General features: G+C 36.3%; 1 protein-coding gene across 1 annotated transcript in view; it reads right to left on the bottom strand.

The window, feature by feature from the left end:
- Positions 1–15,508, bottom strand: part of LOC111038144 — a 52,604-nt gene that overhangs the window by 24,851 nt on the left and 12,245 nt on the right. Inside the window, exon 2 of the mRNA XM_022321114.1 lies at positions 10,538–10,607. Coding sequence (XP_022176806.1) covers positions 10,538–10,585 — 48 coding nt within the window. The 5' untranslated portion in view covers positions 10,586–10,607. The remainder of the gene's footprint in view (positions 1–10,537; positions 10,608–15,508) is intronic.

Below are 15,508 nucleotides of genomic sequence, written 5' to 3'. Positions count from 1 at the left end.
ATTAAAATAAATCTATGAGAACGGACACGGGTCGAGGGTATATAAATTAAAGGAAAATCTCAAATTCTATTTCAGCCGTCGTCCTATAATAGCATTGAACAATAATAATAATAGTGACTACTGACTACACAACGCGCATACAGCAGTACAATATATTATATTATTCTACATAATATGCCTATCTAAGATGTGTTATATATACTGCACAATATAGTCTGTGTCCGTCGTTATAGTCGTAATATAATAATAGTATAACTGCACCATGAGTGCTTATCTATATAGGTACCTATGGTGCGGCAAACGAAGATCGGAAAACGAGCTTTATCGCGAACACAATATGTTTTGGAATCTGAGTCGAGTGAAGGCGGGCCTATATATTATAGAAGAGTGCTGGTCAGCGGCCCAGGGAGTGGGGTGCGTACATGAAATATACGTGTGAGGCGGAGATCCAACGATAATTATTATAATATTTTTATATCACAACGCGCGGACAAAAGACAATTTGTGCGCAAGTAGATCGTGTGCAGTGCGTAACTCGGCCGGCGGACAAAAATCGAGAAAGCCTGTTAACAACAGTGTCACGAGCTATGCGGCGGCGGATTATTTTAATCCCCTCGTTTTGGCCGCCCAGAGTCCAGACGCGACACACGCGCATTCACATCTATCTCCTCTTTCTTTACATACAATACGTTTTCTTCTATTACAATACGACGCTCTGTCCGCGTCTCTCTGTCTCTGTCTCTCTCTCCCTCACTCCCTCTCAATCTCTTTCTGACCGCCCCTCTGGTCGACTCTTGGCAAACTGCTCCGATCGTTTATGTCTATATATATATAATATAATATAGATGTTTATTATATATATATTATTATGTATAGATTGCGGCGGTAGTACACGCTTCGGCATGCGGTCGTTTAATTAGCGAATGCAAATTTCCGGATTCCTCAGACGGCCCAGAAATAGAATACTGCAGCTGTATTAAACGCGTATATGCACATGTATATATTTTAAATTGTCGTCGTATATCGACGACGACGACCACGACGGGTGCCGCCGCCGGAGAGCGAACTCGACTAATTAACCGACGAAATCTCATCTCTCTCTCATTGTGTGCCCGAAAAGGACATCGCGACAAAGCCCGTCGGCGGCGGCGTCCGGCCGGTTTACGTACAATTTTTTTTCTCCGTATGGATGTAATAAATCGAAAAAAAAATACCTTTCGGCATCTTATAATTGTAACGACGCCGTCGCATTCGAGCGTTGCGCCGTTTTTTGTTTTCATTCCTATTATTTTCGTCTGTTGCCTTCCACCTGTAGCAGAAGTGCCTGACCGACAGACAACATCGGACAGTAATAATTAGTTTGGTGTATATATTAAAAGTCGTTGGGTATATTATCCATTAAATGGTCATAATTTGTACGCACAGCGTCGTATATAATTATATAAATTAACTTATCGCGGGCGACATCTTCGGTTCCGATTGGCGAGGACAATAATATTATTGCTCATTCCCCTCGGCAGACAACGCCGTCTATACACACCGTATGTGGTAAATAATGTACAACAATAAGTGTTTCAATTAAAAACCACATCGCGTGCAACACACACTCGCTGACACACTCCATGCAGAACGATCGCCGATAATTTAAAGGTGCACAATGCACATTTTATAACACATAGAACCGCCGCCGTCGAGGTGTAATATATATTATTTAACATTTACAATATTTATTATTATTGTTGTTGGTGTTGTTGTTGTTGTACGCGCAGGTATATTGAGACATAACCCAAATGCCGGGTTGGGTCTTATTCGTGTATAGGCACACACATAATAATAATAATAATAATAATAATAATATAATAATGATCGGGCGTGCGCTCTCGATGAGCGCAGATGAAGACATCACTCGGCGGCGGCTGCTGCGATGGCGGCGGCGGCGGCGGTCTACTGCCTGTCGAAGGTCGGCCTGTTCACCTCCCAGGTGGCATTCCTAGTACCGCAGTCGCCACGACGTACTGCAGGGTGCCGCCAGCGCTAAACCACCGACGTTATTGTCTCTCTCACTTCATATATGTTTGTGTTCCTGTCCGCGGTCCAATTTACGACCGACTTCGGTTTGTACAGGTAGGTGCAATAAGTGTAACTACTGCGAGATATTCGGCAGCACCCTGCACATCATCCCGAAGAAAATTACAGCTGAACTATATATGTTACATAATTATATTATTGCACTGTGAGTTATAGAAAAAAAAAACGCAATAATATTTCTCGTGATTATAATGACAAATAAACTTGTTTCCGAGATGCTACAGCTCGTATATATACCTATGTATAAATATAACATAACACAAAATATATAGGCTGCATGCTTACAATCAACTTCATCTATATCGTAGTATAGGTAACACCTGACGCGGCCCAATAACGTGTTTCCACTTGATTATTCCGTTTCTTTTCATTCCCCCCCCCCCCCACCGGGTGTACAAATAATCCGGTCCGATATAACTCTGAAATAATCGTCATAAATAAACGTATAGATTAAAATGTATAGGTATATAAATAAGACATTTAAACATATACACTCCAGTGGCGTAATGATATGGGGGAGGTTTGACGGAGTATATAATATATATACCAATACTGGTTGATTATTTTAACAATGTATTCATTGTCTCGAGAAGCATAATCCGAAAAAGGATTATTACAAGACAACATTTTCAAAAATCAACTATAAATAAATGTCCGAATCTCAGGTAAATTTCAACTTAATAATTTTCTCATCAGATTTTCTCGCCACTGGCAGTGAATCACTTCTCCAGCTCTAGTGTCATTATTCTGCGAATCAACTGTTATGAATTCACATTTAACTCACTTATAGCTCTAAAGGATTTTGCAAATGAAGTAATTCTGTAGCTAAGAAAAATAAACAAACTATTACGGGGACACTATTGTTTTTAAATAATACTTAATTGTGATGATTTTTGCTCGAAATATAATTGTGTAAAAAGCATTCTTGCATAATATTCTTTTTTTAAATGTATTTATCTATATGTGCATTTGTGACAAAATGATAGAGACCCCCCTGATAATAATGATAAGACTTGACTTGGTCCTAATTAAACCATTGAAATACTTGAAACGTATAAGGCTATAAATATTATTTGATTTAAAAAGTAAAACAAATCGACTGAGTCCTTTTTCCTTTGATACTACTGCAGACTGAAGAGTACTCATCATAATTCATATTATATATTAATATTTATTATAATAGCTTGCTAGGGTCAGTTTTTTTATGTTTATTTATTAAGTAAACTCGTTATTTATATTCGCCCAACTTTTTCCGACTACAAGCACCTATTATTCATCGTTATTATACCAATGTCAGTATTATACCAGTACTACTATATAGACAATTGTTCTGCAGTGTTGACTACGCAGTGTATATTATAATATTATGATATGATATATTGCACTGCGGTATACAAATACTTGAAGCTACGTCCGAAAGTTTGTCGTAAATTATATTCAGTGACGAATTTAAACATAATAACGTTTAAATTATATATTTTTGGCATTTGCAAAAATCGCTAGGAATGCGTCCCGCGAGACTGTTTATCTTAAATACAACCTGCAGGTGGTTATACATTTCAAGCTCTACCCCCGTCGGCACTTTGAAACTTTTGTCGAACGTTTCACATTTTTGTACAAAAGTTAATTATAGCTGTATAATTGTCCAACCGACAAAACTCGATAGCCCGGAGTCGTAAATTTCCTCTTTAACGTATTCACCGTTTTTTTCCTATATATTCTTCCAACAACTCCTTCGTTTGACCAGTCTCCGCTGCAGCAGACGGTAGACTTTGGCCGTCACCGGTAAATTTATTACTATTTATGCCCGATTCGAGTGCTTCCTGTTCCGTAGCTCTTATAGAGTTTAAAAAGTCTATACGGCCATACTAAAGATTTGATCTATCGACCACAAAGAGACGTCCAATAAACTACTTTTATATAGTCGTGTTTTTATACATATACCTATATATTATATTACACATACATAGATGTGTAAGGTAATGTCGATATAGTATAATGCTATATAGCTACGGCATGATGGTATACAAGTAAAATGTATTTCTTAGCTGCTAAATCTTCACCAGGCGTACCAATCGCGGACGACACGTTGTTTTACCGGGATAACACATGATAAATTGATGTGCGAATAGCGTATATAGTATTATATTTTCTGAGCACCGATATGGCAATATATATAATATATTATATGATATATACAATACACATATATACAATAACGAGGTGTATTTTTCCTACAAGTATCGCGTATATTATTATTATGAACGAGACGATTCCCAAGAATAGAAGAGAGTGAAAAAAAAAACAATAAAATAATATATTCATGTGATTCTAACAGAATAATCGCCGAGAACGCGCATATAGACATATAGTAGGTAGGTACAGTAGGTACCTACTACCTATATACATCGTACACAGACACGTCATAATATAGTATAGTTATTCACCTTAGGGTTTTAAATTCTGTACGAAAAACGTGAAAATTTACGAGTCCGTCGCACGATACATATATTTTACGCCTACTGCGAATATATCACTACCGGGCTGGGCACCTATTATAATATGTAGATGTATAATGTATAGATTCGGTCAGCAGGGTGGACCCGCCGTATATTTCTATGCGATCGCGCAATATGTTCAAAAAAATCGCGGACAATAAATAAACAAATACGTACTGGTATTAATAAAACGCCGATATATAATATAATATATTATAATGGTACCTATACCCCGCTTTCGGTATAAGACGTATGAGCTCTGAGATTCTTCTCGGGTGGAAACGATTCGACTGGAACGCGCGACTCGCGCATACCTATTCCTACGTTACGCTCGCACAATGCGAACACAATTCGTACATATAAATCACGCTGACATACATGTATGTATATACCTATATATATTAATAATACATTATTTCTCTTTACGTGCCACAGAAACGGTACTCGCGTGTTCGATCGGTATATAGGTACGCGTGTATTATATACCTCCAACCTCCGTATAATATACGACGGCGCGCATTGTCATCGGATCACCTGCGTAACGCTGTACGACAATAATACAGAGTATAATATTATTTTATATTCATCGTCGTCGGACACGGTGCATAATGCGCGGCGACGAGAACATACGAGTATAATACGGTACAGCAATAATCACTATTAGGTATATATAGCATTATATATTATTATTCGGCGAATAGAAAAATAATATGATGATATCATCATCGAGACCGACACGCGTCTTCCTTGGCTGTTCAGCGCGCCAGGACCGAACACATCTCGACGCGGCACCTACACCGACACTCGACCAAGTCTGTACACAATAATATTACTATATTACACTAGTCGGAATATTAATAACGATGATAATAATAATAATAATGTACAAACGGCGGCAGACGGGAGCTCTCTAGTGCGAGCGCGCCCGCACAAAAGAAGAGTGTCGTGTCACGAGATTATGGTAATATTATGTGTTGAAAACCCAACAACGACGACTGCCAGTACATATATACATGTAATATATAAGTATACGTGTACGTCGAGTCGCGTTATTAGTGGCCGGACATGTTCGTTATAATATTACTGCGTGTGATATAACCGACACGGACGGACGGAAATATCTCGGCTCGCTTAAAATATGTATATTGTATTATTATTATGGTATAGGTAGTAGGTACGAAGAAGACGCGCCGCACTCACTACCTTATTATACAATAGATTATTCGAAATACGGTTTTCTTTTTTCTTTCCCGTGATTAATTAGTGGCCGAGGGAGGGTTTTGTACGTATGTATATAATATATTATAATATATGTGTCACGTGCTTGAATGATGCCTTAATTAACCGGTCGTGTCCCGTGCAGGTCCGGTCGAGCGGGGGGCGCAAAACATGGACGGTTAAGTCTGCGCCCCCGTCGTCGGTCAAAAAAATAAATAACACTTCGTGTGCGTGTATATACACAGGTACGACACGCATTGTGCCCCACGAATGTACAATAGGTATATATAGTATGTATAACAAATAACAATATAGGTGTACCTATCTACAACGAGTGTTATTATAATTATTTGTACAACAAAATGGAACACTGTCGACCATTAAATTATCCCGCGGAGACTTGAACGCTCCCCCTGTGCGCAGCTCGGGCACCACGGTGGCGCGGCGTACGGGTTGTATACCTATTACCTACATAATAATATTATTATTATACAACAAAAGTATAAATTCATATTACGTTTTTATATAATATGTTGTACGTTGCATGTCTTATCCTAAAGATTTTTCGATGTGTCTAGTGTCTCTGCATCTGTCAAGTAGACTGCTCGGTTTTAGATGTTCCTATAACTACTTCCTTGGCTGATTCTACTAATCTACTAGTTACTATACGCGTCAGAATAACGAGATGAAAGTATAAAAACATAGAAAGATACAAACAAATACAACTTTGAGAAACGCCATGGCATAGTGCACGCGTCCGACATCGCGTACGTATCATAATAATGTAGTAATCCGTCTCGTGTGTATATAAATTATACGAGAACACACAGCTCATTGGCTCGTTGGCCTCGCGCTACAAGAGTGTGTGATGCGCGCCACAAGTATACTTATACCTATACGTTATTATAGTTGTAGTACTGTACACACGCGTTATAATAAACTAAGAACTGTTGCCATGCCTATAATAATAATAAAAATACTACATAATATACTATGTATGGTATAATATTTGTAGTGTATACCGCGTATGCATCTACACACGATTTACCTGCGGGTCATAACGGCAGGAAATTTTGTAATGCCGGACAAAAGAAATAACACACATAGGTACACACACTCGATCGAGACCCTCGTCGGTATTATTATTATTATTACGTTGTATATTATGCGCCCGAACATTGCCTCCGCCGCCGCGGTTGTTTGATATCGATTGGGATAAAACGTCGGATCGCTATAATTCCCCCGAGTGATGTGCGACCCCGTCGCGGTCGTGGCGTCGCATCCCCACTCGAGTGACGTGCATGATGGTAAATACAAGTTACAACGCACACGGGAATCGCATTTTTGAATTATTATACCCGGCCAAAACGTTTATCGTTACAGCAGCCGTATACGGGCTGAACTGTTGGACTCGCTACACTATTTTTTTTTATTTTGAAGTATTTATAATACTATACATTTTTACTATTTTATCAGTATAATCTTTCTATTAGATTTAATAGATACAACCTATATTTTTAATTTGAAGGATACATTTCCAAAAAAAAAACATTGTACTTATGAACATCGAAACCTTTTAAATAAATAGTTTTAAAAGTTAAGTTGAACTGAGTAAAATAAACTAAAACTACCCCTCGAAATGTGTGGTTATTATCTAAACGTTGAATGTGTATTATTATTGTATAATTTCAATTATTATTATCGCATCAAACATTTAAGAAATGTATATTTTACTTCCTAATGTTCAACCAAAAATAAAGATTGTTATAAAAAAAGCTCTGAGTATCATAAGAGATAGAAAAAACATAGATTGCTCGGTTTGTACAAAAAACTTGAATATTAGGTATGATGGAATAATTATTTCAAAAGTTCATACTATGTAAAACATTATTTTCAATAATACTCAGATTGACTTGAAAAATAGTGTTGCCGGTTACATCGATCACCCTGTTTATGTGTGTATGTTTGTGTAAAATTTAATATATATATATATATATATATACGCGCGGTACTGCAGTAGAGTGTAAGCGAGAGGAGTACGTCCATACTTATACACATACGCGTCGGGACCTAAGGCGAATTTTATTACTAACACACTGCAGGTTTTTGTTTATAAAGTGGTCTCATATAAAATAATATGTGTTAGGTATACATCGATATCCACTACGAGAAACTTGATCGCTTACATTGGAATTTTAGAAGATATTTAAAACCATTTCGCTCAATTTTTATAAGCAGCATCAAAAATTCAAACTATGGGTAATTCAATATATTAGATTATACGACGGTCAATACGTCTATCGGCGTTTGAGTTAAAAGTTTGAGATACCGGCTTAAGAGGCACAAAGAAGATGTTTAATTATAGGTTGGACTAAATATGTACATGCAAATTTAAAAATTCTCAAGACAATTTGAATGATATAATAATATGTATACAATGTTTTATTAATTATTATAATGAGGGAAAAATTATACGCCCATCTTGAATTTCTTTATGCACACTTGTCCGACGTTTGTAATATAATATAACGAAAACAAACTCTCCATAGACTAACCTATTCTTCGACTATACAATAACAATGTCGTTATTATAATGGTAAAGGTTTTTTTTATTTGGAGTTTTTTTCGTGCCAATCATCTTAGTGACACTAATCATTGTATAGTTGGCCATCATATACGTAGGAGCCAAGTATACGAATTACAATAGACTTATTTTGTTATAATGAACGTTAACAATATATGCGTATCGTTAAAATATTAAAACCTGAGGATAAAAATGTCTGAAAAACCAAAAATTATTATACTTTAAATCGTGAATTAACTTCGGACCGGGGTCATGTCTCCAACGGTTCGGGTCCTTGCAACCTATATCAAATGAGTGAGTTCTCAAAGTCAAAATCAAGGTTTTACTGCTACAAAATAAGTACAATATGTGAATTATTCGAGAGCCACTTCTATAAGGATACAGCCGATTATCAACGCGGATAGAATGTATTGTTATTCTTTATTTATTTGTATACTATAATGATTATTATAAACACCCCTCGCTATAGAACACAATGATGATATTCAACTTTTCAATTACTTTTTTCTATACCTATGTAGATACCTATATTTTAGGACATGTCGTATCGTAGTATTTTAGTACAAAAAACAGATTGGATTGTTTCATGTATACATAAATCTATAGATAGAAATAGCAATATAAAAACAAAAATATATGTTAACAATTATTGTGAAAAGACTCCTGAGCATATACTAGTTGAGTTACACTTTGGGTGAGTGGGTGGGCCGCCGGGTGACTATTAATTTATTAAACCATCCTAAGTGAACCTATATTGTAACAAGATTAGTCATGACAATTGACAGTACATACAGACTGTTGTCTCAAAATAATCCCCCCGCCTCGTACCACTACAACATAGCCCAAAGTATTTTATACAATGCGCGTATAAGGATATATAGGTATTTGATTAATCCCTATTTTGAGCGATTGTGGTGTCATACTACTACTGCAAGTATTAAACTCAAAAGAAAGATATTATTACATGATTAATGATTCTTCAGTAACTGGTAACTGGTAAGCACATAATATACTCCAGTGAAGACTATTAAAATAACCGTGATGTTGTCGATGTAGCTGATGCAGAAGAAGGTAAATTTGTCCGAATTCATAATCCGACTACCTGTGCCTAGACGGCTGCAGCAATAATTTTTAGTCCCTATCTTACAGGTAGGTAAAGGTATTGCGTGCGCGACAGCGCGCATAACAATAATATACGCATGGCACTATTAAATACTAAAATACATATTTATATATTATTATATTATAGGTACTCTCGCATTATTATGTAACGGAAAAAAAATGTCGTTTATTATATTTTTTCACCTGGTGCAGACACACGCGTGTATAACTTCATTAAATATCACGCAACTATACATAATATTATAATATGTGCACTGTACCTTCACGTTGGGGTTCGGGGAACGTGCATATGGATATATCAAAAATTGTGACTACGCCCCAATTAGTGTCGCATTTAACCTACTAAATATTGGCACAGGTCCAGCTGTTTAATTTAAATCGGCTGTCAAAAAATAATTTCTAATTAAAACATTGAACGATGTCTTTGGCAGGGGCGAACGTTTGAAATTGCTACCGACGTTTCTCCCGCTTGTATTTGTTCAGCCTTCATCAAGATCCAAGGACGTTTACCACTAATAATGTCATTGGAAACCGCCAATGGACAGCTCATTTAATATTCATCACGAATAACCATTATGGACACAGCGCGGATTTATATTTGTCTTAACGTCTATTCCTAGAATTTAAAACCAGCGACGTACCGGGTATACAAACATGCGTTAATTGCGACGTCCTCTCCGCGGCTCAGTTTAATATTATGTTGTACATTTCTTAGTTCTTACCGCAGTATATACGTAGTATGGCTTGACAACAAATCATTTCTAGCTGATGATAATTAAAGATTGCTAATGCATTTATGGTTCGCGCTACTCAAGTAATAATATTATGTCTCGTATAAAATATAGCTTAGGTAGCTATATACCTATCCCATAAATAAAACAAAAGTTGTTAAAACAGTTAAATTTTCCAATTGAATCGTTTTAATTCTAGAAGGTACACTTCTCGACTCTCGAGTACCTATGTGCGCTTACCTACATACCTAATATATTTATCGTAATCGTAATGTTTAAATATGCAGTCGACTTACCTCGGTTACATAATTTTCATCGGTTAAAACAGTTGTTGGCAGAAGCATCAGACGATTTCGATCCCAGAGCCTGAAAAACAAAAAAAGAAATCGTGAGTGTGAGAAAAACAAAAAAACAATAGCGTACGGTGTGTTGTGGTCACCGTTACAGAAGGTTATAATATGTCTTATACAGGAAACATCATCCTGCCGCGTGTATAATAATTAATAATATGTACAACGACACCGTGGTATAAGAGATGTCTCGAGAAGTGCAGCTTTGGTTAACGCAATTCGGTGACATCTATGTGTGTCGGTGTAGGCTTATTTAGAAAAAAATATGAAGACATAGATAAGTTCCATAGAAATTGGGATTATTGATAAGTTTTATTTCAAACAGTATTATAAGCTCCTAACTTGCCAATTAGCCAGTACAATGTATGAAACTTCGGAACCAAAAAAATAAGCCAATAAGGGGGAGATATTATACTAAAATATTCCCCCCCCTGGTTAATACGGCACCGAATTGAGTGCCCGTTTTTTCGTGTTTACATAATATTACTATTATGAGTATCTATGACATATCGAACCCTTTCGCCCGGCCTGTGCGAGAATTAAAAAGACGCGCGCGCCCATTTATTATATACGTACCAGCGTACAAAGAAAATACATTTACGCGGCAATCAAGATATCAACTGGTCCGAAGGTTGTTGTAACACAACAATAATAACGAGAACACACGCACGTATATTATGTGTGTGTGTGTGTGTGGACTGTGTAATGAATTGGAACCCCGCGGTCAAGAAAATGAGATATTTTTCTCTTCGTATCGTACATTGGTTTCACTCGTGACAACCGCGAGCGCGCGCGCTTATTTTATTTACGTCGCACGCGTGCCACCGTGTTTATCCGTCTCGGGCCGCATTTTCCTCGATTTCGCCGCCGACGTTTAAAAATCTCGGCGTGAAACAATATTATAATTTATAAATGTAATATATGTTGCCATGTTGGCGTAAATACTTAACCACCCATAACCATTACACTAATTGATCGCAACGTGTATACATTGTTGTAATGTTGTATTATATAAAATACCTATATATGTATATATATATACATATTATACTACACTGCTTCGTCTCCGGCAGAGTTTTTTCCCCGATTATTTTTAAAAGGTTTTAGGAATTTTTAGTTTTGACTTCCCGCTGCAGTACAAACTAAATTTAATTTGCTACCTGAGGGTATAAACCACCCTCAATATTAAAACATTTTTTCTAGTACAAAAGGTTGTCTTCAAACACACAAAAAAAATAAATCATTGATTTTCGTAACCACGTGTGCTTTAAGCTTTTCAATCCCAACATTATCATACTATATTTTATAGTCATATAATATCCTGTAATATCACAATAACAAATATTTGTTAATCTTAAAATTTACCTCAATATCCTACTTTGGGCCATGGAGAAATTTGGAATTGTTCAGGTCCTAGGTAATATTAAATGTAGTATTCCGCGTAATAAAATATTCTGTGAAGCAACACTGTGCATGTTCTTCTTAGAAAAATAAAGCTTTTCGACTAATGCAAGCCGCTTCTAGGAGTACTTAGACAATATATTATAACGGCGTAATCAAAGTAATCGGCTGGCGGACTGTGCTGCTTACTAACCGTAGACACATAGGAGCGAAAACCACGAAGGAGTCTCGGAGATTTCCGCTGACGCAGAGCAATTATCACAGCTGCGAGGCTCGTCGACAACAGTACGCACGCGACCGCAAGACGGTGGGTAACGAATCGTATTCAAGAGGTCTAATGCTCACCCCCCCCCCCCCCTCGTGCTCTATCGCGATTTATATACAAGAAAATACTGGGAAATCCGAGCAAATTCACATAAATCACGCAGCTAGATCCGTTCGCTGGCGTCTTACTATATACGTATGCATGTATTATATTATGTACTGCAGCGGGCAGGAAACGGAAATAAAAAGAAAACGGTCGCGTGCGGCGTCTACTCGAACACGAACAATATGCGTAGGTAACGGATAAAATACATCTCTCTCTATATTGTATATATTTTGTATGTATATAGTATAATGTAGTATAATATATAGTGTGACAGCGTGCACAGCTGACGTCGAACTCCTTCAGATAGTGTGGACCCGAGGACATAGTTTGGGAAGAGGTAAAAGCGCCAGGGGCATGAGTGACATATCACTTCCCTGGAAAATGTTTAAAATAACAATTTCGGTAGTCGATTATTCTTATACCAGTTATTGCTTCATGATATCCAATATGTTATATGAACTCAATTTCATCAGCCATAATTTTAAAAATAATTAAAAACAGCAACTTTTCCCATAGTGTCCTATTTTACTGAAAATATCAAACCCGCAGTATTTATTAAAACAATATACAACTGGGATTATGGAAGTGGCGAAATAAGGTTTAGGTATGTGATACAATTTGCCAGTCAGTGCACATACATGGACGAAACGAAATGAAGTGCGTCAATGAAAACGAAAAGATTTTCCGGTGATGTCCACGCCCGCTTGTCATTATATTTAGGTATTCGTACCTATAAGCTATAAGCACTGTAATAGACTTCTCACACTCGAGTGTAGTTGTTATACCTTATACGTACTTTTTAAATTCGATTTTAGTATATCGTGTACACGAAAACGCTAAATCATTAAATTAAATATTAATCTTTTGATCAAGTTCTAAGAACATATTAAATCATTGTTTAAAGTCACGACGACGCCTATATGTGCGTCCTGTAGTTTATCCTTCCACCAAAATATTAAATTATTGTGTTTTCGTTACAATCGACTACTAAATAATAAATATTAAATCGGTGTGGCATTATTATATTTATTATTATATATAAACTGGCGTGTATTTGTTAAAACAATACACAATACACAATGTCTTTGAGGACGACAAGAATTGTCTGTACACATTTCTGATACTTTTTTCAACCGCACTGAATCACGTCTATATTTTATACACAGGTAATTTTATTAAAGAGGTGGGTATAATAATATTAAGTTATTAAAAGTGTATTTCGTCGACAACGTCCTTAATCCTTATTATAATGTAACATAATGTGCAGTAGCGAAACTAGAAATATAATACTTATATTACGACACTCCTGGTACCTATTTATAAGATATATAATAACGTCTGTAGGTATTCTGTATATAAATACGATGTAGTGACGATGATTTCCCACTCGTTTGTATATTCCCGTGGCGGTCGTAAAGGGTGCTTCGAATTTCGTGTGACAAAAAATATGCGGATTATTATACACGTCAATTCCTTATAATGCGTAACGTCCACCAATATCGGTCACACAGACTGAAATATACCCGGTAGTAGGAACTCTGTATTATTTCGATGCACCCAATCTTACCGTATCCACGGACATTTTTTAATCGAAATGTTAAATATTTTCCGTCATCATATCATATTATCAAACAGATGCGAGGAAAGATATTTAGGTTGATCAATTTATATTATGAGGACACTATAATACGAAATATGTAATATCGCGCCGTCTCGACAATAATATATTCGTTTATATTATCTTGTGAATTGTGCGCCATCCGACTAGGTTAAATAATATATGTGCAATATGTATAAGTTAGGTACAAGCGAATAGAGTATTGGCACAAGTACACGACACATGTTGACTTTATCATAATACCAAGCTAATGAAGAAATAAAATAAATTGCTTAAATATTATTTCAAACATATACCCATACATATTACGTTCCGTGGATTTATACATCGAAAGATTCGTGTAGCGCGTGTGTGTACGACAATCAGCGTTATAAATTTAAACAAACGTCGGTTTAAATTAAGCAACTATTATTTCACACAAACACAATAAATATATTTTTTTAATATTATACGCACGCCACGAGGTCAAAGAATGCAGAACTCTATACAGATATTATAAATAATAAGACCCCGATATAGAACGTTAAATAAATAGTTTCTATTTAATTTTCGGATGAGTTTTTTATCTTTTCAATCTGAAGCGATAAATCTCTCCTTAAATAATAACAAAACTTAATTTTATATGTTTTGATACTTAGTCCGACGTGACATTAATAATGCGAGACTAAAACTACTAAAGCCATTAAAAAAACTTGCCTTCGTGGTTTCGTGTTATAATTTAACTTTGTAATGTAATTAATTTTGTGTCAACGAAAAATCTTCATCATATTTCATAAAGTCCTTTATAACATTATACACTCGTACATCGATATGCGTTGTGAGGGTTATTTTTGTGGGTAATTGTGCACGCGATCATGTTTTGATGTATCAAAAACACACACACGCCACGTTTTGCAAAAATTAAATAAGCGATGAAATGCTTATTTATACAAGTCACATTATGGCAGGTAACTCTGTATTTAAGGACATCCAACGAGGGAAAAATTATCCGTTTACCGAGAAAAAAAACTTTAGATAATAAGTTTTGTCCGTTTCGTTACCTTATAATAATAATGAAAAAAATAAACAACAATCGAAAAAGTGTACGGGTCTTAACTTTTCATTGTCGTAGCCACCAAGTACCAGGTATATACCGCATACTATAACGACTGTGTCGGCGACGGTGGCGATGGTTATAGGCATGAAGTCATTAGTGCATGGTCGTCGTCGTTTGCTCAAACTCATTTTCACAGCGCTCGAGTATCTACCTACTTACTTGCCCGCGAACCTATAATAATTCAACCGGGCAACGAGTTTTCCTATACACATATACCTACGAGACACTTTAACAGTATTATTATTATTATTATCGTTATATATTTATATGTACCGAGGGAGAATCTTTTCTGTAAAGGTACGCTCTCGCCCCCGTGCAGTGTGCAGCGCGTATTAAAAAAATATTATATATTTATACGCGTTTGTAGCCGACTGCGATACCATCGCACGTGTGTATGTGTATGTGTGTGTGTGTGTGTGTGTGTGTGTAGGC

Source organism: Myzus persicae, unplaced genomic scaffold (assembly GCF_001856785.1).
Source record: "Myzus persicae strain clone G006 unplaced genomic scaffold, MPER_G0061.0, whole genome shotgun sequence".
Taxonomy (NCBI): domain Eukaryota; kingdom Metazoa; phylum Arthropoda; class Insecta; order Hemiptera; family Aphididae; genus Myzus; species Myzus persicae.
This window is presented reverse-complemented; position numbering and strand designations above follow the sequence as displayed.